The sequence below is a fragment of the Girardinichthys multiradiatus genome, chromosome 14, assembly GCF_021462225.1.
Source record: "Girardinichthys multiradiatus isolate DD_20200921_A chromosome 14, DD_fGirMul_XY1, whole genome shotgun sequence".
NCBI lineage: Eukaryota > Metazoa > Chordata > Actinopteri > Cyprinodontiformes > Goodeidae > Girardinichthys > Girardinichthys multiradiatus.
Genome location: NC_061807.1, coordinates 20,019,346 through 20,044,427, shown reverse-complemented (window position 1 = coordinate 20,044,427; position 25,082 = coordinate 20,019,346). Strand labels below are relative to the sequence as shown.

Sequence of the window (25,082 nt, the reverse complement as noted above, 5' to 3'; positions counted from 1 at the left end):
GAGGGTAAGACACAGAAAGAAATTTCTGAACGAATAGGCTGTTCCCAGAGTGCTGTATCAAGGCACCTCAGTGGGAAGTCTGTGGGAAGGAAAAAGTGTGGCAGAAAACACTGCACAATGAGAAGAGGTGACCGGACCCTGAGGAAGATTGTGGAGAAGGGCCGATTCCAGACCTTGGGGGACCTGCGGAAGCAGTGGACTGAGTCTGGAGTAGAAACATCCAGAGCCACCGTGCACAGGCGTGTGCAGGAAATGGGCTACAGGTGCCGCATTCCCCAGGTCAAGCCACTTTTGAACCAGAAACAGCGGCAGAAGCCCCTGACTTGGGCTACAGAGAAGCAGCACTGGACTGTTGCTCAGTGGTCAAAGTACTTTTTTCGGATGAAAGCAAATTCTGCATGTCATTCGGAAATCAAGGTGCCAGAGTCTGGAGGAAGACTGGGGAGAAGGAAATGCCAAAATGCCAGAAGTCCAGTGTCAAGTACCCACAGTCAGTGATGGTCTGGGGTGCCGTGTCAGCTGCTGGTGTTGGTCCACTGTGTTTTATCAAGGGCAGGGTCAATGCAGCTAGCTATCAGGAGATTTTGGAGCACTCCATGCTTCCATCTGCTGAAAAGCTTTATGGAGATGAAGATTTCATTTTTCAGCACGACCTGGCACCTGCTCACAGTGCCAAAACCACTGGTAAATGGTTTACTGACCATGGTATCACTGTGCTCAATTGGCCTGCCAACTCTCCTGACCTGAACCCCATAGAGAATCTGTGGGATATTGTGAGGAGAACGTTGAGAGACTCAAGACCCAACACTCTGGATGAGCTAAAGGCCGCTATCGAAGCATCCTGGGCCTCCATAAGACCTCAGCAGTGCCACAGGCTGATTGCCTCCATGCCACGCCGCATTGAAGCAGTCATTTCTGCAAAAGGATTCCCGACCAAGTATTGAGTGCATAACTGTACATGATTATTTGAAGGTTGACGTTTTTTTGGATTAAAAACACTTTTCTTTTATTGGTCGGATGAAATATGCTAATTTTGTGAGATAGGAATTTTGGGTTTTCATGAGCTGTATGCCAAAATCATCCATATTAAGACAATAAAAGACCTGAAATATTTCAGTTAGTGTGCAATGAATCTAAAATATATGAATGTTAAATTTTCATCATTACATTATGGAAAATAATTAACTTTATCACAATATGCTAATATTTTGAGAAGGACCTGTACGCCCTTGTTCTTGGCTCTTGGCAGCCAGCAAAACATACAAGAGATGTAAAAATATTTGAGTTTTTACATTTTGTCCTTGATGCTTTGAGAAACAAATCAGCAAAAGTCTAACTTAAGCAAGTGGCTGTGCAAGCATTATAAATGGGCACAGTTACTTGGGCTGTAGACTAGTAAAGACATACTGTAGTATAGACATAAAGCATGACATCTTAGACGTTTTAGAGAAAAGAGGTCTTTCTCACAACTCACAAAAACACAGAATTAGCTTAGAATAATGACATAGAAGAAATAACTTCTTATGGAATTGTGAGAAAGTAAATGTAGTGAAAATGAAAGCTGCTTTCTGTTCAAAGCTCCATGACATTACCACCCCGAAGCCTAAATGGGTTAGATGACAAAAAACAGACCAACTATGATGAACCACATTTTCTTGCCTCAATTTAACAACTCACACCTTGGCCTGATTAGTGCCTGAACACTAGAATCAAGCGATTATTTAAGTAGAACCTGTCTGACAACATGAAATAGGCTAAAAGATCTCAAAGGGTAAGACATGAAGCACCAATTTAAAGTGATTTAAGAACAGATGAAAAAAAATGTCATTGACATCTGTCAGTCTCTAAGTGGTTACAGAGCCCTTTTTGGTCCTCCAATGAACCATCAACAAGACAATTATCCTCAAATACAGAAAACATGGAACAGTCGTAAACCTTCCCAAAAGTGGCCGTCCTTCCAAAAGTACTCTAAGAGAGCATCAACGACTCATTCAGGAGGTCACATAAGAACCCACAATTTCTAAAGCAATGATGGCAACACATGCTTGAATGTCCATCAGTTTGTGAGCTTAAGCCCAAAGCACCCTTGATTTATGGAGCGAAAAAGTGATCAGAAAAACACGAAGTCCACCTCTGAACGGGTCAAACTACAAAAAACAAAATGAAGACTTAGGTGGACTAGTCTCGATTTTAATCAATTTGAAATGCTGTGAAATGACCTTAAGCTGGTTGTTTAAACCCAAATATCCTCCAATCGGGCTGAGTTAAAGAAACTCTGCCGAGCCTTTGCTGGGTGTGGTGTGCCCCTGGGTCTCTGGGTCCATGACTGGTTCTGCTCCGGATCTGGTCCTCCCGAGTCTCCTGTGCTTTGAGGGGAGCCTCTCGATGTCTGTGGCTCTAATCTCATGTGTCCGCCTTAGGTCCTGCAGGGTAGGTCTGTGGTTCCTCATGCCAGCTATTGAATATTCGTATGGAGAAACCTTATAAACAGAAGTGCGCTCACACATACATTGGATTCAGGTGTTTACAGACACACAGATATACTCTATTGAGCTGCGGTTGCCACTAAATACATCTTGTACCGATTAGTACCTCTGTACTTGTACTTTTCAATGATTTGCATTTATTTATGTGGTGTTTCTTCCTCTCTCTTTCTGCAGGTTTAAGAATCAAGAAAACTTTTAAAGACTAAAAGAACGTCTGACTATTCGGACGTAAAGTATAAAGAAGTTTGCGGTTGTTTTAAACATTGCTGCATTTTACTTAAAGATTATTCCAAAAGTTTAAAATAAATTGAAATACTGAGGTGTGTAATAAAATAGCTTCATACCTGTAGAATAAATTACACTCTTTAAAGCAAAAATCTGGGCTGCACGGTGCCGCAGTTGATAGCATTGTTGCCTTACAGCAAGAAGATCCTGGGTTTGACTTCCGGCCGGGGGTCTTTCTGTATTGTTGGGTCCAGCCATGGATTAAAATATTAAAGGCCAATTTGATCTTTTTTGGAGTTTTCAAAATAAATCACAGAAACCTTCTTCCAGCACAGCCAGGAACAGGAACAAGAGGGGCAACAGCAGACTTCCCGTGATGTCACTGTTTGAATAACAACCCCTCATTCCAACAAACAGATCTCTCTCCATGTGGAGTCCAGTCGGAACCGGACAGGAGAGCAGTTATGTTTCCTTGCTGGCAAGTAGACATAACACTTCAACTTGGATCCAGAGTGACTACGATCACATGCAAAAAAAGTTAAGTAATGATTTGCTGTTTGAGTATCCGGCATTCATTCATATAAAGGGGGGAATGAGACAAGCTTGAATTGGCTTTTCTTCTGAGACCTCCAGAAGCAGCCCTAATTGAAGCGGATTTCCCCACGACCTGGAAATGAAGTCCAGGTACCCCACCACATCGCGGCCACTCAAGGAGCCGAACCTGCCTTTGTCGTACAGTTCGGCCTGGCCAGCTACTAGCCCTTCCCCACAGCTACGGAGGTTAGCTGCAAGCTAATCCTTTGTTTACCAACACGTAGATGTTTTCCTTAATGCCCAGGACAACTTCTTCACAGCACGGTTCACGTAAGAGGTGGTGTTTGGGCAGAGAAGATTAGTTTAGAGTTAAATAATCTAAATAAAGTTTGTTTAATGACGTTTGTTTTGTTTGTGTTGAGAAACTCAGCTAATGATGTGTTCTGTGTTGTGTTTTTGAAGTTAAGAAAAACTTTATCTAAAGGGTGGTTTTTTTTAAAGACAGAAGATCGGCCATAACGCACCGTCCACGCTTATGCATTTGAACCCTTTTATTACTGGTATTTTAAAGGTATGTGTTTGATTCTGGTGACCAGCTATAAGCTTCTTTTGTTTGCTCCAACCGCTAACGGCTAAGAACACGTGCTCGCCCACTTTGAGTCAGCTGAAGATCATTTACCCAGAAAAGTTGTTGGTCCTCATTCAAAATATTTCCTTAAATATTATTTTAACATTGCTTTAATAATATTTCCTTAAATATTATTTGTACTAGGCAAAGCCAACTAATTGAACACCATTGAGAATTAGTCATCCAGAAGGTTGGTTTTATTCAGCGAATAATTGTTTTAAATGTTATTTTATTAAAATAATGTTTAATCTGATCTTGCATTGTGAATGGCTGTTTGAAGGTATACCAATTATTGCCAAAGTTGGTTCCAAGACTAACTCAACTTCATTTCCAGATATTTCAAGATAATCCTTGGTTCCCAAACATAAATAACATTGCATGGTAATATTGCATCACTCTTTTGGTCATAATTTTCAACCATCTGTGATCAACTTGTTTATATTTTACATAGCCCGTCAGTCTTCCTTATTCTTTCATTCTGATTGGTAGTTTAGTTGGGTTGTTCTAGCATAGCAAAGAGTATGTTGATTGAAATATGTTTGACTTTCAGTTACTTATTTTTGTTAATAAATTCTTGATTGTTACGAAATTGTTTGAATTCATTCTGTGTGTACAGAGTTTTGCTGTTCAATAATGCCAGAGCTCGGCTCATCCCTTTCAATTTTGTCCCAACACCACCATCTTAAGGGGATAGTATTCATAGGACAACCCTTAACAGACCGAAATATTATTTAATAAAATATTAAAGTATTAATATTAAACAATATATTCATATTCAAAATCACAACAGCATGGAGTTTGCATGTTCTCTCTGTGCATGCCTGGGTTCTCGCCGGGTACTCTGGCTTCCTCCCACAGTCCAAAAACATGAATGTCAGGTTAATTGGTCTCTTCAAATTGCCCTTAGGTGTGAATGGGTGTGTGTGCATGGTTAAGTGTCTCTGTGTTGCTCTGCAATGGATTGGTGACCTGTCCAGAGTGTACCCTGCCTCCCGCCCATAGACTGCTGGAGATAGGCACCAGCTTCCCATGTGACCCACTATGGAAATAGAAGATGAATGAATGAAAATAAAAACCTAATAAACAAACAAAAAACAAACAAACATGAGAACATGATTAATAAAAGGGTTCTCACTTGTCATCAGTTGTAATCTCAGCATGATCAAAGGGACCTGCTTCATCTCACAGACGGTTCTTAAATCCTGACAAATATTAAACCGTCCTCATCGTCTGGCCAAAAACAAGACCAAAGTCCGCTCACCATCAAGCGGGTGAAATCACATTAGCTCACAACAGCGTGTATGCACTTCAAAGCCAAACCAAATCACCTGTGATCGAAAACTGAATAAAATCTAAAGCAGTTACAAGGTGGCTTTGACTGAAGGACGATGATAATAAATCACCATGCATAGACTCACAGATGCACGTTGTTTTATGGGATAAAGTGGTGATTGTAAGTATTGGTGAAACACTGGTGACAGCTGTGGCTTTATCACGTCAGGATGCTCAGAAAAGAGATTTACCCTGACTAGATTAGCACACAGATCTAAACTGTGACTGTGGTACTGGTGACAAGGAGTCTGCGTCAAATATGTCAAATATTAACCCATATCTTCTCAGTCACTCTGTTCAAACTACAGATGATGCTCAAACAGTCCTCCTTAACTCTAACAGTGATCAAGAAGTGCTACCAAGCCAACAAAAACCTTTAGCTTTAATAAGGACACTTTACGTTCTTCATGTCAAAGGTCCACCTTTTTCCAGACTCAGTTCTTCATCCTTTTTAATCTGATTTTAAAATAAATATACAAAACTTTACTACAAATTTAAGGAAGTAAGTAAGTAAACAAACTTTATTTATATAGCACCTTTCACAGATAAAATCACAAAGTGCTTTACAGAGTGCAAATAAAATAGATTCAAATATAGGCTTAATACAAAACAGAGACATCTAATAAAAGAACAGCAATAAGTAGAACATTTACCTAAAAGCTTGTCTAAATAAAAGGGTCTTAAGCTGTTTTTTAAAGAGTCGGCAACACAGAGAGACAGTGGCCAGGCATTCAGCGGCCTGGGGGCATTTTATTGGGATTTTATTGGGATTATTATTGGGACAAATTAGTGCATAGTTCTGAAATGGATTGAAAATAATACATGAATTTCAATATTTAACATATAAGAACTATCTGAAAGATGTTGCGTGCATTTGTATTCAGTCCCCTTGAGTCACACAGTGGAATCACAGGCATGTCTCTACCACCTTTGCACGCCTAGAAACTGAATTTTTTGCCCATTCTTCTTTGCCGCAAAACAGCTCAATTTCAGTGTTTTTTCACACCTATAGTTCATTTACTTTGGCCCGGATCATTTGTTGAATTTGTTTTTCCCGTGGTTCGGTTTCTTATCACACAGAAAACAGTCCAAGCTAACAAAAAACCTTGCAAGAACGTTCAGTCTGTTTATTGGAAGGTATTGAGAAGGTATACCAAATGATTTTGAGAGTACACCTTGAAAGTTGCATCCTACTGTCTTTTAGGAGTTTTTTAGCACATCCCACAATGCAATCCATACCCAGCTACGAGAAGGTGTTGGGAACAAGCATGCAGCATACACCTGGCAGCTGCGTTGTATTAAGGTTGGATCACGTTCACATCATAAACAAACTGCTCCAGAGTTCATTTGGAACCGCACTGAGAGCACCTTCTCCAAACGGTCTCGGTAGGTTCTTTTAGTCTGCACCCTAGTGCGATTGCTGTGTTCAAGTCTACGCAAACAAACCACACTTACAGAGGGGTAATGAACCAGAGTTTTTTTTAAACTGACTAAACACCTCAGGTGTTAAAACACCCTAAATTACCATTATAATTGTTAGCTGAGATCATTTAACTTTTAATATAACCATTCAGGGAGTAATCTGAGGCAAAAGCTGAAGCCCTCTGGCAGAAATATCACTGCTTCTTTCCAACAGGCACAGGAATGTGACCTTTGTCCTGTTGTTCAGTGTAACCAAACATTTAGGACAGAGGGGCTGTTCTTGTTTCAGATTTAAGCAAGTTTTACTTCAAAGCATTTAATTTAAAGCATTATTCTCCAAGATCCAAGTCATGTTTTCTGACTGCAATCACCACATCTCCCTGTGCCTCCATAACTTTGTGGTTAGACAGTCTGTATTTAGTGTCTACCCAGCTCTTCAATACAGATCCCAATTTTGCATATTTTAACAAATTTTTCTGCTCACCTGAAAAAGCCCTTTCAGTGTCATCCACCATATCCATCTGAAACATGTTTATTAATACACATCAAATACCCTTAGTCCACCAATCTGACTTTATTTATAGAGCACTCTCAAACAGTCAAATGTAACATAAAGTGATTATACAGAAATCAAAACAACTAACAAGCTTGCATCAATAATCATGTATGGTTGAATTCCCTCAATGTTCTTTAGAAGATTACATTTTATTTCATGTCATTTTTGTTGTGCAGTGAGTTTCTCTCTCTAAAGTTCAGTTCCAATAACTAAAACGTCTGTTTTGTCCTGATTAAGTCATAGGAAAATGACACTAAAATTACTAAAATGCATAAAAAGTGCATCAACTGCTCAGGACAAGCAATACAGAGCTGAGTGTCGTTGGCCTAACTATGAAACTTAATACTGTCTCCGGACGACACTGACCAAAGCATATAAGGATGAAAAAGTGTGGGACCTAAAATTGAACCATGCGGAACACCGCAGCATAAATCATCACAATTTCAATTAAGCATCACCTATATTTGTATAAAGAATTGCCTTTTGTCTGGATACAAGGAGAACCACACAAAGACAGATCCATAAATTTCAATCTGCTTGAGTCTGTCAGTAAACTTTTGTGATCAACAGCATAAAAAGATGCAACTAAGGTCCAGTGATACCAATACTAAAGGTTTGTTCTGATCCACGTTGAATCTGAGGTCATTAAAAAACTTCAGTGCATGCGCAACGATCGGATTCAAAACCTGACTAATGCATCTCAGAAATTATACTAGTAATCAAATTGTTATTTAACTAATTAAAAAGGTTTTTCCTGAAATGTTATATAAAAAAGGTGTCTAATATTAATAAATGGAGGTTACTTCCTTCAGGTGAGGTTTATTGGCAGTATTGAAAATGGAAGGGAAAACTCTCACTTAAAAAGAATACTGCACAATGTTAATAATCTCCTTAATACAAAAAGTGAAGCAGATATTGGGTCTAAAAAAACAGCTTTTTCAGTTTTAATTGTGAAATAACTGCAGAGCACTTCAGCACCAGTCAGCACAAAAACATGCTGTTTAAGCATGTCAAGTGAAAAGCAGACTTTCTCTGATTGTGAAGTTCTGAAATCTGAAATAATTTAACAGAAGTGGAAACCATCCTGAGCCTGTGTTTAATGTTTGGCCCTTTAATTACTCAACAAGTCAATATCTTAGAGAGAAATGTTGCCCACCTCTTATTATGCAGCCTGTTAAAGGATATGTTGCCCCTTTTCCCCAGACACAGATTTCAACCCCTCTCAGAGAAACTGATTTTTGTGCCAACTCACCCTGCTGATTCTCCCCAACCACTGCAGATGGACCTAGACTTTTTCTGATTGGGAATCGGGGCTACAAATTGGGCAAAAAAAACATGTGTGTTCCCAGGTTAAGGAAATTACCTTGTTATTCTCTTGAACAACACCTGCTGTACAAACATGAAGTGCAAACACCTTTTTAAATGCAAGAGGTTTGCAGGTGCTTCTCTGGAGCATACAGGTGTGTGTTAACACAATGGCAAGGCTATTAGTTAAAGAGTTTTTGCTACCTATCAATCTAGATAGGGTTACAAGGCAATAAAAACACAATTAGCTCCATCATTCTAGAGCAAGAAAAATGATTCAATATTTGAAAAATTAAGACAAGCAATTTCACAAGAAGATCAGACTATGCAATACTCAAAGAAAATGTTAAAAACAAGAGGTCCATCTCAGACTCTACAGGCTTCAGTTACGATATTAAACAATAAAGTTCATCACAGTACAATAAGAAAAACACTGCACAAGTATGGCCTGTTTGGTTACAAGGAGAAAGCTTCTTGTCTCTAAAAAGATCACAGCAGCATTACTTGGGCTTGCAAAGTTGCATCTGAGCAAACCAAAAGACTTCTGGAATAATGGAAAGAGATATGCCGTCATAACCACACACAGCCTAACAGCACAAGTACCCCAACTACTGTCAAGCACGGTAGAGACACTGCTTGTTCTGACATTGAGTTGCCAGTGAATGTATGCTAAAATGTTCTGGAGCCATTTGTGAGGTCCAATCTTCATCATGCAAGGGAACAATTATCTCACCAACAAATCCTCACCAACAAATCCATAACCGGAAAGACCAGAACAAAAAATGCCCTAAAGATGGTTCTACGAGCTACTGTATCATGGGGTGTACTAACTTTTTCCCATGATTGTAGTGATAGGCCTTAACACTGTTTTCTCACAGTTGTAAATATTTGGACTGGTTCTGGAAGGGTTGGGAGGGATTAGACTTTTTTTGGGGAGGGATGTTTTTTGCACATCGGTCTATTTTGAATACTCTATAGGTAGCTTCGCAGTCATGTAACAGTTAGTTAATAGCTTGCACACAAACAAATGTTAACTAATCCATATAAGTATTGCACGGGCGGGGTCAATTTGATCAGCTGGAATGTTCGAGGGATAAATAGTCCTCTAAAAAGAGGCAAAGTATATTCGCACCTTCATTCTTTGAAAGCCGATATTTGTTTTCTTCAGGAAACTCACATTAAGAAAACAGCTGCTAAGGTTCTTAGCCCCTCATGGGCTTCTCATATATATCAGTCAAATTTCAGCACGAGGGGGGTAGCAATATTGATAAGAACAAATATACCGTTTACCCACAATCAGATAATTTCAGATCATAGGGGAAGATATGTGATTGTAAGCGGGCAGCTAAATTCAACACCAGTGACATTAATCAATGTATATGGGCCCAATTTTGATGATCCCATCTTTTTTCAGAACCTTTTTAATGCAGTGCCAGATTTGATTAGCTCTAACATAATCATTGGAGGGGACTTAAATCTAACCTTAGACCCAGTTTTGGATAGACAACGCCCTCAATCTGGTGTATCCAGGAGTGGAGAGACTCTTAAAAATGTATTAAACTCTCATAATTTGGTTGACATCTGGAGACTGCTATACCCCACCGGGAGAGATTATTCATACTTTTCTGCAGTTCATAAATCCTATTCTAGGATTGATTACTTTTTGTTAGATTCTAGATTGCTGGCATCAGTATCAGACTGTAAATACTGTAATATTCACATATCAGATCATGCGCCTGTGAGTTTGAATCTTAAACTAGATTATAAGAAGAGCAGGTGCAATTGGCAACTGAATAACGCTCTGCTGAAGGATAAAGAATTTTGCTCTTATATCTCAAATGAAATCAAGTTATACTTGAGCTCGAATGACACAGGGGATGTGGATGACTCAATGCTTTGGGAAGCTATGAAAGCGGTCATAAGGGGATGTATAGTGTCGTACGAGGCGGCAAAAAACAAAGAGTCCAAGTTAAGGTTGAATGAAATAGACAATCTGCTGACTAGCCTAGACAACTCATATGAACTACAACAGAGTCCAGATACTCTTAAGAAAATAACAGCTCTGCGATATGAATATAATTCTATTATGTCAAGAAATGTTTCTAGATGCTGGTACAAGTTAAACAAAGATGGTTTCAGCTGGGCGACAAACCGCATAAATTACTAGCTCGACAGCTTAAACAGCTGCAGGCATCGAGAGCAATACATCGTATTAAGCTTGAAGATGGCACTTTCCTCACAGATCCAGATAAAATTAACAACTGCTTTGCAGACTTCTATGCCAAGGTTTATCAATCGCAGGGAAAATTAGATATTGAAAAGATGGACAGATTCTTTGATAACCTAATCCTGCCGAGACTACCGTCAGACTCAGCAGAAGTGCTAGAAGCTAGTATAACTCTGCAGGAGATTGAATCAGTCATCTCTGCTCTTCCCAATAATAAAGCGCCAGTTCCCGATGGTTTTGGCGCTGAGTTTTTCAAAGCTTTCAGCCCCAAACTATCACCTTTACTTCTGCGTATGTTTAACCACTCTAAGCTAGTAGATAAACTTCCTCCTACTTTATACAAAGCCAATATCTCGCTTATCCCTAAGCCTGGTCGTGACCTGGGGGTTGTTTCTTCGTATCGTCCAATTTCCTTATTACCTTTAGAAACCAAAATTCTTGGGAAAATCCTAGCTAACAGACTCTGAGAATACATAAGTTTAATCATCCATCCAGATCAGACTGGCTTTTTGCCAAGTAGACACATGTTTTTCAATTTACGGCGTCTTTTCAATATACTATACTCAAACCATACAGACGAGGCCGTGGTTATTTCACTAGACGCACAGCGTGCATTTGACCAAGTTGAATGGCCATATATGATGTATGCTCTTAATACATTTGGTTTTGGCCCTCTATTTATAAAATGGATTGAAATAATTTACTCATACCCAACTGCTTCTGTTATCACTAACCAAAATATCTCCTGTCCCTTTGGTATTCACCGGGGGACGCGTCAAGGTTGCCCGCTTTCTCCGTTTCTCTTCGCAATTGTTATTGAACCCCTGGCCGCGTGTATTAGGCAAAACCCCCAGATATTGCCTATCGAGATATTTAGTCATAAACATCACATTTCGCTTTATGCCGATGACATACTTTTATATGTCTCTGACCCACGGGTGTCACTGTCTCCCCTTTTGAAGACTATCAAAACCTTTGGCAGCATCTCTGGTTTCTCCATTAATTGGGATAAAAGTGAAGCAATGCTCCTCACATCAGGAGACGATCTGACATTTTTGCAGTGGGCGCCATTTAAGATAACCCATAACACCTTCACATATTTAGGTGTGACTATAACGAGGAGACCAGAGAAGCTTCTACAATTGAATTGGCAGAATAAAATCTTATAACTTAAGCAGAATATTGATGTTTGGAAGACTCTCCCGCTATCAATGGCTGGTAGGATTAACGCTGTTAAAATGGTGGTATTGCCACGGTTTCTTCATTTATTCCACTCTGTTCCATGTTTTATAGGTATGTCATACTTCAAACAGTTAGACTCCATTATTGTCCCTTTTATTTGGGGCTATAAAAATGTCAGAATCTCCAAAAAACACTTATGTAAACCAAAAACAAAAGGTGGATTCTCCTTGCCAGATTTCAAATTATATTACTGGGCAGCTCACTTATCCGCTATAGCATGGTGGAAGAAGGGCCCGCACTCATCCAACAATGCTTGTCCAGCCTGGTTATCCTTAGAACGACTGCATTGTCACAATACGTCCCTGATTGCCCTCCTTAACAGTCCTACTAAAATTAGGAAAACACTTTATAATAATAATTTTGTTATTGGCGATACTATAAGAATCTGGAAGCAGATACAGAATTATATAAAAACTCCGAAAGTCTACTTTGATGCTCCCATTTGTGAAAACCATTCCTTTGTTCCGGGTCTCAGAGACGCCGTTTTCCAGATGTGGGGAATGAAAGGTATCCGTGCGATAGGGGATCTATATATTGACGGTATTTTTGCATCTTTTGCTCAGCTGTGCTCGGTATATGATGTTCCTCGGTCAAGTTTCTTTCGTTTTCTACAGATCAGGGACTATGTTAGTAAAAACATATCAAATTTTGGAAATTTTACCAAACACAAAACCCTAGAAATGATAAACAAATTCGATCCGATTAGTCGGGGGGCGGTGTCATACTTTTATAAGACTCTCAACAATATATTGGTGGACATGACTAACATCAGGAGGGTATGGGAGGATGAGTTGGGGCAGCAGATATCTGATGAAACATGGGAAGAAGGTTTGAAAAATATACATGACTGTTCGGTTAATGCCAGACACAATCTTATACAATTCAAAAAAATGCATAGACTTCACTATTCGAGAGAAAAATTAAGCACTTTCTATCCGGACGTGTCACCAATATGTACTCGTTGTAAGGCTGCTAAGGGCAACTTGTTTCACTCCTTTTGGTCATGTGTGCAGCTTCACACATTCTGGAAGAACATTTTTCATTTCCTTTCCACAGCTTTTGGGAAACAGTGGGACCCGGATCCACTTGTTGCCATTTTCGGAACACCTAAGGTTTTGGCCTCAGCCAATAAATACGAGAAAGTTGCCCTTTTGTTTGGTATGGTGATCGCTAAAAGGTTGATTTTGAAAGTTTGGAAGAAGGACTTTGTACCCACATTCGATCTGTGGCTGGGAGAACTGGCAAACACTTTACATCTGGAAAGACTGAGATATTGCAATGAGGACAGAGTAAACATGTTTGAGAAAATATGGAACACTGTACTAAAATCCCTCCAGTGATGTGATTGTAAATTATCAAAGAACTAATGCCTGGTATTGTGTGTGCCCTTGTTTCTTTGTGTGCTTTTGGAATGTTTTGTTTCAAACTGTGGTGAATTTATCTCATATTACTTTGACTGTGTAGCTTTTGTTATACGATGTGCGGTTTTTGTATAGGTGGGTAGGTAAGGGAGTTGAATGATGTTGTGGAAGTCTATTATAGTACTAAAAAGCCAATAAATATATATTTAAAAAAAAAATGTTTTAAATGAAGTGACTGATTTTTTATTCAAGGGGAGAAGAGAGATCTGGACAGTTTTAGGGGGTACAATAGGTCTGAGCGGTCAAGACAATTCTTCACAAATATCTGATTGTGTTAAGGATGCCCAGAAATGCCTAAAAATCTATTAGTAATCAGTTACAATACCTAAGAATGACCTATTTGTTAGGAATAAACTGAGATTTTTTGGATTCGAGAGTACTGCACCAAAACGTTGAACAGTTAAAACGTTTACCACTAATTTCAGATAGTTCAAGGATTGCAAAAACTGACTTAGAATGAAATAGGAATCATTAAGAATTATTACGAATTAATAAGTATCCTGAAATGTTGACCTTATTGGCAATTTGTGTAATTCTTGGTGTGTGTGGAACAGGATATTATACGAACAGATAAGACCCAACTGTGAAGTTAAAGGTTACTGGGAGCACTGGTCTGCTGGCTCACACATTAACCTCACAGGGATCAAAGTTCCTTAAGATCAATGTTGTGACACACAAATACACACGGCCTGTTTCACAGCCTCAACTTTGGCTCAAACAAACATTTGGCTGACAGTGTTTATGCAACAGAAGTCAACTTTTCCTGGTTCACTCAATTACCACCACCATAAATATTTGACATCCTTTAATATATAATATATATATCAAAGCTATGCACATACTTAAAGCCACTGAATAGTTTGTTGCAGCTGTATTGGTGTGAAAACACAAAGTGCTACAACTTCTGTTGCCTAAACGTACTGTGGCGTGCGATATCTGCAACAACATCTCAGCACATTTAGCAAATCCAGAACCAATGCCTAAAAAACCATCTTCAGTGTCTAAAAGTCTTGACTTTCAGAAAATCTAGCAGGGACAGGATGCATCGTCCTTCAGTTCACTGTCTACAGTATGCCATAGCTTTTTTGGGAAATCCCTTGTTGCTCCAAAAAAAGTATTGTTTTGTTTTTTGTTTTTTCATAGATTTAACAAAAACTTAAACTGTTGTAAAGCACAGGAAGAGAGGACTCAAATGCAAGACTCAACACAGTGGCATAAATTCAGCAATCCTTTAATAAAGTCTAAGGTCAGTACACAAAAATCCAGTCCAAAAAAGGTATCCATAACAGAAGCAAGTCCAAAACATACAAGCTGGGTCACAAGTCACTAGAAGACAGGAGTTAGGCTGGAACACTTGACACTAGAGACGAAGACGAACGGGCAAAGAAAATGTGCACAGATTGAGGTTTAAATAAACAAGCAAAGGAGGAGAACATGACACAGGTGAATGAGGTGTGGCTCAGGATGATTACAGGTGGGAATAAAAGGAGACATAGCGAAATGCTGGGAAGTAATTCCTGGTTTGTTGACTTCCTTAAACAGAAATTAGCTGCAACTTGTCTAGATTTGTCACAAAATCATTTTTTTACTTTGCTGAAAAAAATAGAACTGACATGTTTTATATTTTGCATGGAAAAAAACAATGAAATAAATTTAAGTCCTTTGTCATTCGTACCATCAGTCATCAATTGTAGCAGTTTGTTTTTGTTCTTACCTAAATTGAGAGGGCATTTTGTATGGTTTATTTGTAAAAATACTCATACTACTAATATCTGGAGACATATTTTCTTGAAAATGGTACTAAAAGGCCTACTGGTCCCTGGGGTTCAAAAAATGGTTCTGAATGGTCCAGCAGGTCCATGGGCTCTGGGCTGCTAGCAGTAGGCTCACTATGCTTGGCTGACCTTAGTTCACCCAGACTGCTCCTGCCAGGGCTGCGTATGCCCTGTGGGGGTAACCCTCTGGTGTCTTATGGGATCTCTGGGGGGATCCAGAGATCCCCTTTAATTAATTATGAAGATAAATAATTATACAAATGCAAAAATAGTAAAATTTCTTTCAGCTGCATGATAAATGTAGGAATGTAGGAAAAGCAACTGAAAGCCTCAGTTTTCAAAGCATGTCTGATTCAGTCCAAAGTGAAGATCTGTACCCTGTGGTGAGAAAGTATGTTTACATTTCACAGAGCAACTAACAAAAGACATAAACTGATCTTTATCCATGAAATAAAAAACCTAAATTACAGGAAGTCAATCACATCTAAAGTGTCCCTAAACAAACATACATGTTGCAAAGAGAGACACATTCTCTGTAGTATCAGGTTTGATGCTAAATATTTTTTTCTTCCTAACAACTAAACTATAAGTTGAATTATTACAAATTACAAATAAATCAGTGTAACTCCGACCACAGAAATGTGATCTAGTTTTAATTTTAACCACTGACTGAGAAAGAGAAAAATGATTTAGCGTCAACAATCCATCCATTCATTTATGCATTCATTAATTCTTTCATTCACTCAATGCATTTATTCATGTTTTCATTCGATTACCCAGGACAACTGTGCCCTAAACACAAGGTAACATCATACAGCACACATGAGTAATTTCTGCCTCAGGCTGTGCTGGTTTTGGCTTTCCACTCTCAAAACATGCATGCATTGCAATACATTAGTTTCCACTTGAATTTACCTAAGATGCCTCTTTATCCCCTCCTTCCTCATTGATAATTTCTTACTTGCAAAGGCCTGTCAGCATTAGAGCAAAACTTTAAAACTGCTTCAGGTTTGCAGATTCACCAATATAGAACTATCACATGTTAAAACCTAAACCAACAATTTAACAACTTAAGTATTAAATGTTTCAGATAAACAAAGAAACTTTAAAACCAGACAGAGATAACCTGGATAAACACAAAACGCAGTTTTCAAATGATTATGTCATGTATCAGGGGGAAAAAGTATGTGAAAACATTATTGCCCAACCAAACCTGCTGACTGGTTTTGCCACTCTTGGCACCAACAACCGCCATCAAGGTTCTGCAAAATCTGGCAATGAGTCTGCTTCATTGCTGTTGAGAAATATTGACCCACTCTTCCTTACAGAATTGTTTTAATTCATACCATATCAACTCAGTTGAATTTAAGAACTGAACTTTGAGTAGGCCTTTTAGATGTGGACTTGTTGGTGTGCTTTGGATAAATGTCCAAGTGTGCTTGAACAGTAGGTAACTTTTGTAAACATTAATTTTTTACATATTTATCAAAACTGTCACTATGTCCTGGCAGTACAGTCAGTCAGTCAGTCATTTTCTACTGCTTATTCCATAGTGGGTCACGGGGGAGCTGGTGCCTATCTCCAGCAGTCTATGGGCGAGAGGCGGGGTACACCCTGGACAGGTCACCAGTCCATCGCAGGGCAACACACAAACAACCATGCACACACTCATTCATACACCTAAGAGCAATTTAGAATGACCAATTAACCTAACAGGCATGTCTTTGGACTGTGGGAGGAAGCTAGAGTACCCAGTGAGAACCCACGCATGCACGGGGAGAACATGCAAACTCCATGCAGAAAGACCCCCGGTCGGGAATTGAACCCAGGACCTTCTTGCTGCAAGGCAACAGTGCTACCAACTGCGCCACCGTGCAGCCCAATATGAGACAAATAATCTGTGAAAAAGATCAAGCTCCTCCCAGTGGTCCTATTACCACTTGCAGAAATACAGCACTCCCAGTCAGAAACAACCAATACGAGCCAGGAGAAATGTCTTAGGAATGCCAATAACACTCATGTACGCACTGCTCAACCCCTACCCCGCACAGCACATACCGTCATTCAAGCTCAAGATGGCTGGTGTGCTACAGCTGTGCTAATGGCTCTGTGCTAATAATTTCAGGACCAATTTTATAGTAAATGTATGGGCAGGTCATAGTCAATGTAAAGCATATTGTTGATGTTTTGTCCCTATCAGTGAATATGCCATAGCTGTTTATCCGCCGTCATCGGTGGTCCTGCTTACTAGCCTGTGCGTTCACAAAGGGCTCCGCTGTGGGGGAGCGGCTGTTGAGGAAGGGCACAGCAGAGAGCAAGGGGGAGGGACCTGTAAGTTCAATTTTTCAGGCTCAAGTCCACAGCTTTCTCAGAACTCCCTACTGAAACTTTAAGTTCAAAAACTGACTTCAAGATTTTCTGCTACTGAATTTGTGGATTCCATCAGTTCCAGCGAGTTGTCCAGATCCTGAAGAAGAGAAGTGGTTTCGCACCATAATACAACCTCCACCATGTTTCACAAAAACGCTGTTTTAGTTGTGTACCACATGTATCAAGACACCCACATTCCAAAACAGTTCCACCTCAATGTCGTCAGGCCACAGAATATCCTTCCCAAACCTTGAGGGATAATAATGACGTTTTCAGGCCAATGTGAAACTGGCCTTTGTGTTATTTTTAGTCAGCAGTGGATTTCACCCTGAAGGCCTGCAGTTTTTTAGGTGTTGTCCTTTATTATAATGTGGCCTCCTGGATGAGCCAACACTGGGCTCTTGGAGTAATTTTGGTTTACCATTGTTCCATGTTTCTTAGAAATTGCCTTGCCTTAAAAATTGCTTTGCAAACCTTTCCACACAGATAGATGTCAGTGACTTTGTTTCTTATCTGTTCTTCAATTTCTTTAGATCATGTCTTGATGTGTTGCTTTTTGAGGTCTTTTAGCCTACTTCATGTTGTCAGACAGGTCCTTATTAAGTGAATTCATAGGTCAGTAATCAGACCTGAGTGTGGGAAAGGGACTTTGTAATTACTCAGGTTCTGTTTGTCTAAAATAAACATTCATTTGATGATCTAAAACATGAAAAATGACCAAAATAAAGCAAAAACCATGGCAAATATTCTTTCACACCCATGTGCACTGTGGTTTCTGTGTATGACTGATCAAAGTTAAGTGCACTCAGCTAGATCGGTGCACAGCTCCCACTGGGCCCTCCTGAGCTCTACGATGAGACAGCTGTTAAGCATGTTTTCCTGCTTGGTTGCAGTAAAGAGTAAAGGTTGCTTTGAGGACGAGTAAACACTCAAATGATTCTGACACAACACCATGAAAGATACACAAAGGTTTGGAAATAAAGAAAAAAAATCAGACCATATTTTGCCCTCCAGGGCTGGGGAGGAGAACTGAAGCTAATTTGTGGCCTTAATTGAAAATAAGCATGTCAAGCCCTCTGCAGGTTTCAACATGTGAACTGGGATTTATTCTCTGTCCTTTATGTGGAAAGAGAAACCTCTCCAGCTGGTACAGACAGCAGTCAAAGGTGATAGGTTGATTATAAATTTGCTTTTTCTGTGCTTGACGCCATACAGTTTTGGGATTTGAAAATAACTCCAATTATAAAAATATCAAAAAAGTAACATTAAGTATTCATTGAAGCTATTCAGGTAACAGTGTTTAATGCCCTTCATTTTGTTGGGAGTGTTGGGAGCAATCCCCAATTTGCATGTTTTTCATTGGTTTCTTCCTGGAATTACCCAGTCCTGTGGTTTTTATTATTAAGTCTTTATAAATTTCAAGTAAACTGACCCTGAATGATCCCATCTGTAGACCTGACCAGTGTTTTATGGTTTAATCAAGACATGGAGGGTTCTAAACTTTTATCTCAATTTCAACATGGCAAAGTGTCATTACACCCTTATGTCCTTACACATATTTATTTTGGTTTAGAAACAATGCACATTTTGGCTAATGATTTATTACATATTTAAAACCTTTTGCATCATAGCTCTTGTAATCTTGTCATGTAACTGTGATTTATTTTAATCATTTTCCATTAAAAGTTTTATTTTTTTCTAGCTTTTTAATACCAGACAGAAATTTAAAAGAGATAAATCACAAAAATTTTCAAAAGTGATCAAACTAGTTTTTTTTTAAATTATTTTACATCGAGTTAAAGTGTTAAAAACTGACATTTAAAATGGTTTTTAGAATTTTTTTTTTTATTTCTAACCACAGGAAGCAGTCAGGTATTATTAGAATGGTCTTTTTCCTTTCCATTCATTCAGGTATTGATTTACTTTAAATTGTTTTTCCACAAGGGCTGTATGGTGGCGCAGTTGGTAGCACTGTTGCCTTGCAGCAAGAATGTCCTAGGTTTGATTCCCGGCCGGGGGTCTTTCTGCATGGAGTTTGCATGTTCTCCCCGTGCATGCGTGGGTTCTCACCGGGTACTCTGGCTTCCTCCCACAGTCCAAAGACATGCCTGTTAGGTTAATTGGTCACTCTAAATTGCCCTTAGGTGTATGAATGAGTGTGTGCATGGTTGTTTGTGTGTTGCCCTGCGATGGACTAGCAACCTGTCCGGGTGTACCCTGCCTTTCGCCCATAGACTGCTGGAGATAGTCACCAGCTCCCCTGTGGCCCACTTTGGAATAAGCGGTAGAAAATGACTGACTGACTGTTTTTCCACATTGCTCATCAAGTTTGATTTTTGCTTGTGTGAATACTCACATCATTTATTGGAGATACTAAAATGTTTAAATACTTTTTTTGCCAGATATTGCAGACAATTTATGCAAACCTGCATCCCTGGTAAAGAAGCGTACAAAACCTTTAGTTAAATAGTTGTGAAATCCTCACTTCTCCTGAGTCCTTTCTTCTCTTTAGCTCAGCCCAAATGTTTTCTGTAGGATCTAGGTCTGGTGGCATTTGTCTTGGATTACTGTGCTGTTGAAAAAAAAAAAAACATGTCTATTTTCTGGCAGAGTCCACCAGATGTTAATCTAAATTGTTCTGGCATTTCTAAGAGTATATGACCCCATGCAAGGCTCCCAGTGGCTGTGGAAAAGAAACAGGACCATAGCATCACACATCCTTCACCGCACTTAAAGGGCTTGAGATTCTTTTTTTCCACATACTTAGTTTCACTCTAGATCCAACAGATGGCATGCATGAAATTATTATGGAGACTTGGAGATCATGTGACCACCATTTTTATTGCAGTTCTCTGACAATGAGCTTTGGAGATTTTCTTACCTCCCTCACTATCTTCCTCACTGTGCATGATGGCAAAATCAACTCCGGTCGTTACCCAGCCTAGTTGTTTCAAACTTTCTAAAGTTTAAAAAGAAAGTATTCCTAACCTTTGAACGTTTTCAGTTTTTATGTCACAACAAACTATCTTGGATGTATTTTATTGGAACAGAATAGTGCATAACTGGGAAGTGGAAGAAAAATTAGACATCTTTCAACTTTTCTTTTAAGTAAGCATCAAGAAAGTGGGGTGTGAATTTGTACATAGCCCAAAAGACTTGCAGATGTAATCACAGCAGAAGGTGGTTCCTACTAAATATTGAATTAGAGGGCCTTTAATATGAATGCACCCCACACTTTTCAGATCTTTATGTAAAAAAAAAGATTTACAAACCACATATAATTTTCTTTCCACTTTATATGATGCACAACTTTGTATTGGTCTTTTACATAAAATCTTAATAAAATATTAACAGAAAATAAGACAGAAAAATTGTTGTTGCAATGTGACAAGATGTAATAACGTCAAAGGTCTATGAATGCTATCACAAGGCACTATAGTTAACTGAATGGCATGCCATCTGATTTTTCCCCTTTTGAAGAGTGGCTAATAGAAATGGGGCTCTGTGTCATGTCATATTTAAACCCCAGGGTAGACTGAAGCAACCGACCAATTAAACGTTTCTAGAGACAGTCAGATTGATTTAAAAAAGTAAATTACAAATGTTAAAATATGTTTTTCCTATATTTATTTAATAGGAATAAGATTTTAAGTTTTCCAGACTTTTCAATGTAAGACTGTGTTACTGCAATAAAAGATTTATTTTATACATCTTGACCAGGGGTGCTAATAATTGTAAAGGGCACTGTATTAAAAAAGAAACCCCAAATGCAAGACAAAGTTGAGTAACATTATTAAATTAGTAATAAATATTCAAAATAATATAAAATAAATAAATTACAAAGCTAACTATTTAACTACCTAATTAATCCGTTAATTGGTTAATTAATTGTTTAGTTAAGTATTGTTAAAAATAGTGATAAAATCAATGTAAAAAAGGTTTTAAATATGGGTACGGGTACTTTTTAAGCCATGTTTCTGTGGTGCAGGAAGACCCAAAAGTTGCAGATGTCCCTGAGTAACAACTGTGTAGTTACTGCTACCATGCTGGCAGCCCAGACACATGCAGGTCAGTTAGCCTTCTGGAGTCATGCTCCGTCCTGACGCAAAACGCAATCAAGCCCCACGCACACAACTCATTCATAAACGCACACACTCTCTCCCGTTGGTACTCACATGCTGGTGCTGCTCAGTAAGCGACGTGGATCTGCTGCCAAGTAACCGGACACCGAGTGTAAACAGTCAGGCAGGGTTTATTCGTCCTCTCTCGCTAATGCGGTCTCTCTCACACACCTTTACGGACACGTTGCTAAGCAGGAAGAGGGAGATATGCGGGCTTGTATGTGCACAAACTCTCTCTTTATCTCTGAGGCTCACGCAGCTTCACGCAAGCACAGGGTGACAGTTCGGGACAGCCGAGCGGACACTCAGAGCTACGACTCTCACACTGTCACTCTGACCCTCCGTGCTTACTCCCTCATGGGTCAGTAAAGGAGCTAGTGCTGTTGGAGCTAGGTGCTAACTGCCTACTGCGGCTAACGTAGCTAGCAGCTGGTACCGTCCCTCTCCGTCTGGAGGATATAGCACTGTGCTGCTGCGCTAGCCTCCTATTTAATCTCTCTCCCTCGCTCGGTAAGCTTTAATCTCTCTCTCTGTGTTTGGCATGACGTAATGGGGGCACGCCCCCTCTCCTCTGCTAATCAGCCAATCATAAAGGAGGCTACAGAGCACGAGGTGAGCGGCAGAGTTTAAAGATCACTAAACACCCCGACATGACGTCGGTCACGTCAGACTCAAACAGCGGTCTGCAAACTGTAACAACAAAAAGAGCCATTTATAAATGGAAGAAATAAAACTTATTTAGAGCCGCAAATGTTATATGATCTTAAAAAAAGACAACTTGTATTTTTTGATAAACATTAACTTTAGGAACTTCGTTGTCCTTAATGATGAACCACCAGTTTATTTCTATTTTTAGGTTTTAAAATAAAGAAAAGCATAAAACCTTAGCGAAAAGAGGATGGATATATTTTTTTCTGTTGGATGTTGATATTTGTGGGGAGTGATGTAAAAAAAAAAAAAAAAAAGAGCAAAGAGTATCCAACCTAATGACAAGAAAAATATACCTAAAAAATATTACTGGTACTTTTAGTGTCCATCTATCCACTACTTTATATACCCACTACTTTATATACCCGCTTCTTCCATACAGGGTCGCTGTATTCTGTGATGTTATATACAAAAAAAAAAAAAACACTGCAACCCTCCATTTCACTCTGGAGATTGGTTCTCATTTTGATGTTAGTTGTTTTTGTTTACTTTATTTAACAAAATATAATGCACAAACGTCAATGCGAAAAAGCATAATTTTATCATAACACCTCATATAGAGTAAAATGCTAACTTTTATACTATTAATAACATGCTTCTATTTCATCAAGTGTTTTTTTTTTTTGTACAAAATCACCAATGCCACAATTATAAAAATCACAAACAATTCCTTTAACTTTAATTTGAGACAATATTTTCTTTTAGAGTTTATAACTGACGTCGATCTGCACATGAGGGGATTTTTTTATTAATACCTCTCTTCTTGTAGCTATCCCTGGGGGGTAAATATGATGTGACACAGAGTACTATTTGTCCCAAAAACTCCTGTAAGTGGGTAATATAATAAAACATGCACTTCATAACAGGAAATCAGGAAATGGTTACAAGAACATTGCTATTAAATTTGTCCATATAAACAGGAAGAGAAATAATTAAAGGTTTACTGGAATTGTGTCAAATGAGGCTAGGTGAGGGCCATGTTTATCTTGCCACCACATACAACAAGCAGAATGGTGGGGTAGGTAAAAAAAAATATCAACAAAGTTAATTTACAACTGTGGTCATTAGAAAAGCAATTAACTGTCAACATCACAGAATATTCTCAGTGGCTCAGTTAGGTTGAGGTGTACCTCAGGGATGATGTCTTGCCCCTCTTGTATTGTGTTTTATTAAAAATGTATCTGCTTCCTCTTGGCCAGCTCATTTAAACCATGTCTTTGCAGATGACAGCCTTCATAATATGCCTATAAAACCCATAGATGCAGCATTTCTGATCATACAGCTTCTCTTTCTGACATTAAACACTGGAGTTTGAAATGTTTTCTTTATTTCAGTGAGGCTACTGATTTTTGGTTTTGCAACATAACAAGTAATATTATCAAGGATGCTAGGAATCTAAAAGATATATTTTATTCTAACCCCATTCTTGATGGACAAGTTAAACATGTTTGTCCACCTTAAGACAATTTCAGAAGACAGGTAAATTATTTTAATTGCAGACCTAAAACAGTTCATGAACATTAAGTTTATGGTCTGTTTTAAATTAAACTAAAAACTGAAGTTTGCTAGTCCTGAGCAATATAGAGACTCAAAACTATACTCATAATAAGATATAACAATTGTCTGGACGTCTTAAGTTACAAACCCTTTTCTTCCATCTTTACCCCATTGTTTAAGTAAATAACTATCTATGGTTTTGAATACAGTAATTGCAGTACTTGGCGCAATGCTGATGGTGTAGGGGTTAAGCGCGTGACCATATACAGAGGCTACAGTCCTTGAAGTGGCCGTCCCAGGTTCAAGTCCCAGACCTGGCGACATTTGCTGAATGTCTCCCCCTTTCTCCTTCCTGTCTGCCTACTGTCAAAAAAATAAAAATAAAGGCCAATAAAGGCCAGCACAATTATTTCATTAATCATTTACAGGCTACAGTCGTTTTTTCCTAGTCTAGGTTTATAGCCCTTTATAGAAGAGAAAGTGACCAATACTTTATACTGAGTGCTATCAGAGGTTCACTTTTATTTAGAGTAAAAATAACCACATGATATTGGATTTAAGTTGTGTTATGGTTTGCGAGATATAGGATCCCAGAATGCAGACGAGCAGGCAGCGTGATGGTAAGTGCAAAGGTTTAATAACAGAAACTCACTCACAGCAGGAGGTAGGAACAAAACAACAATCGGGCAGGCGAGACAGGCATGGCATGATCAAAAAAACAAGACTTGATATGAGAACACAACGTGACAGGAGCAAAACATGGCTTGAACAGAATGCAAATCCAAGGAAACAAACTAATAGAACTATAACTAGAAAAACATGAAACAAAAGCATAAACAGGAAAATAATAAACAGAAGCATGATTCAAAACTTGAGCTGTGAAGAACATACAAAGAAAAAACCTGAAACCAAAAACCAAACAACCCCAAATCATAACAAGTTGAATAAATTGGGATAACATAATTCAGTAGATTATCATTAAACAGATCAATGACATGATTGAGTGTAAAAGGGTCATTTAATGGAATCTAGTCTTACAAACATTAAAGAATCAAGTTTATCACTTTGTAAAAGTCCACGGGTCAACAAGAAATCAATAGTTAAAGATTTTTCATCACAAAACAGCAACATTTTTGGGGCTCTGCCGTTAAAGTAATGGTGGGCAATATCATGAAAGAATTTTTAAAATGTTGATGGATAATGCTTAATACCCGAATGACCAATAAGATGGTT

The 25,082-nt window shown here is 38.7% G+C and overlaps 1 protein-coding gene across 1 annotated transcript in view; it reads right to left on the bottom strand.

The window, feature by feature from the left end:
• pcxb (pyruvate carboxylase b) overlaps positions 1-22,134 on the bottom strand; it is a 424,891-nt gene extending 402,757 nt beyond the window's left edge. The window contains exon 1 of the mRNA XM_047386393.1: positions 21,699-22,134. Coding sequence (XP_047242349.1) covers positions 21,699-21,700 — 2 coding nt within the window. The 5' untranslated portion in view covers positions 21,701-22,134. The remainder of the gene's footprint in view (positions 1-21,698) is intronic.
• Between the last annotated feature and the right edge of the window lie 2,948 nt (positions 22,135-25,082).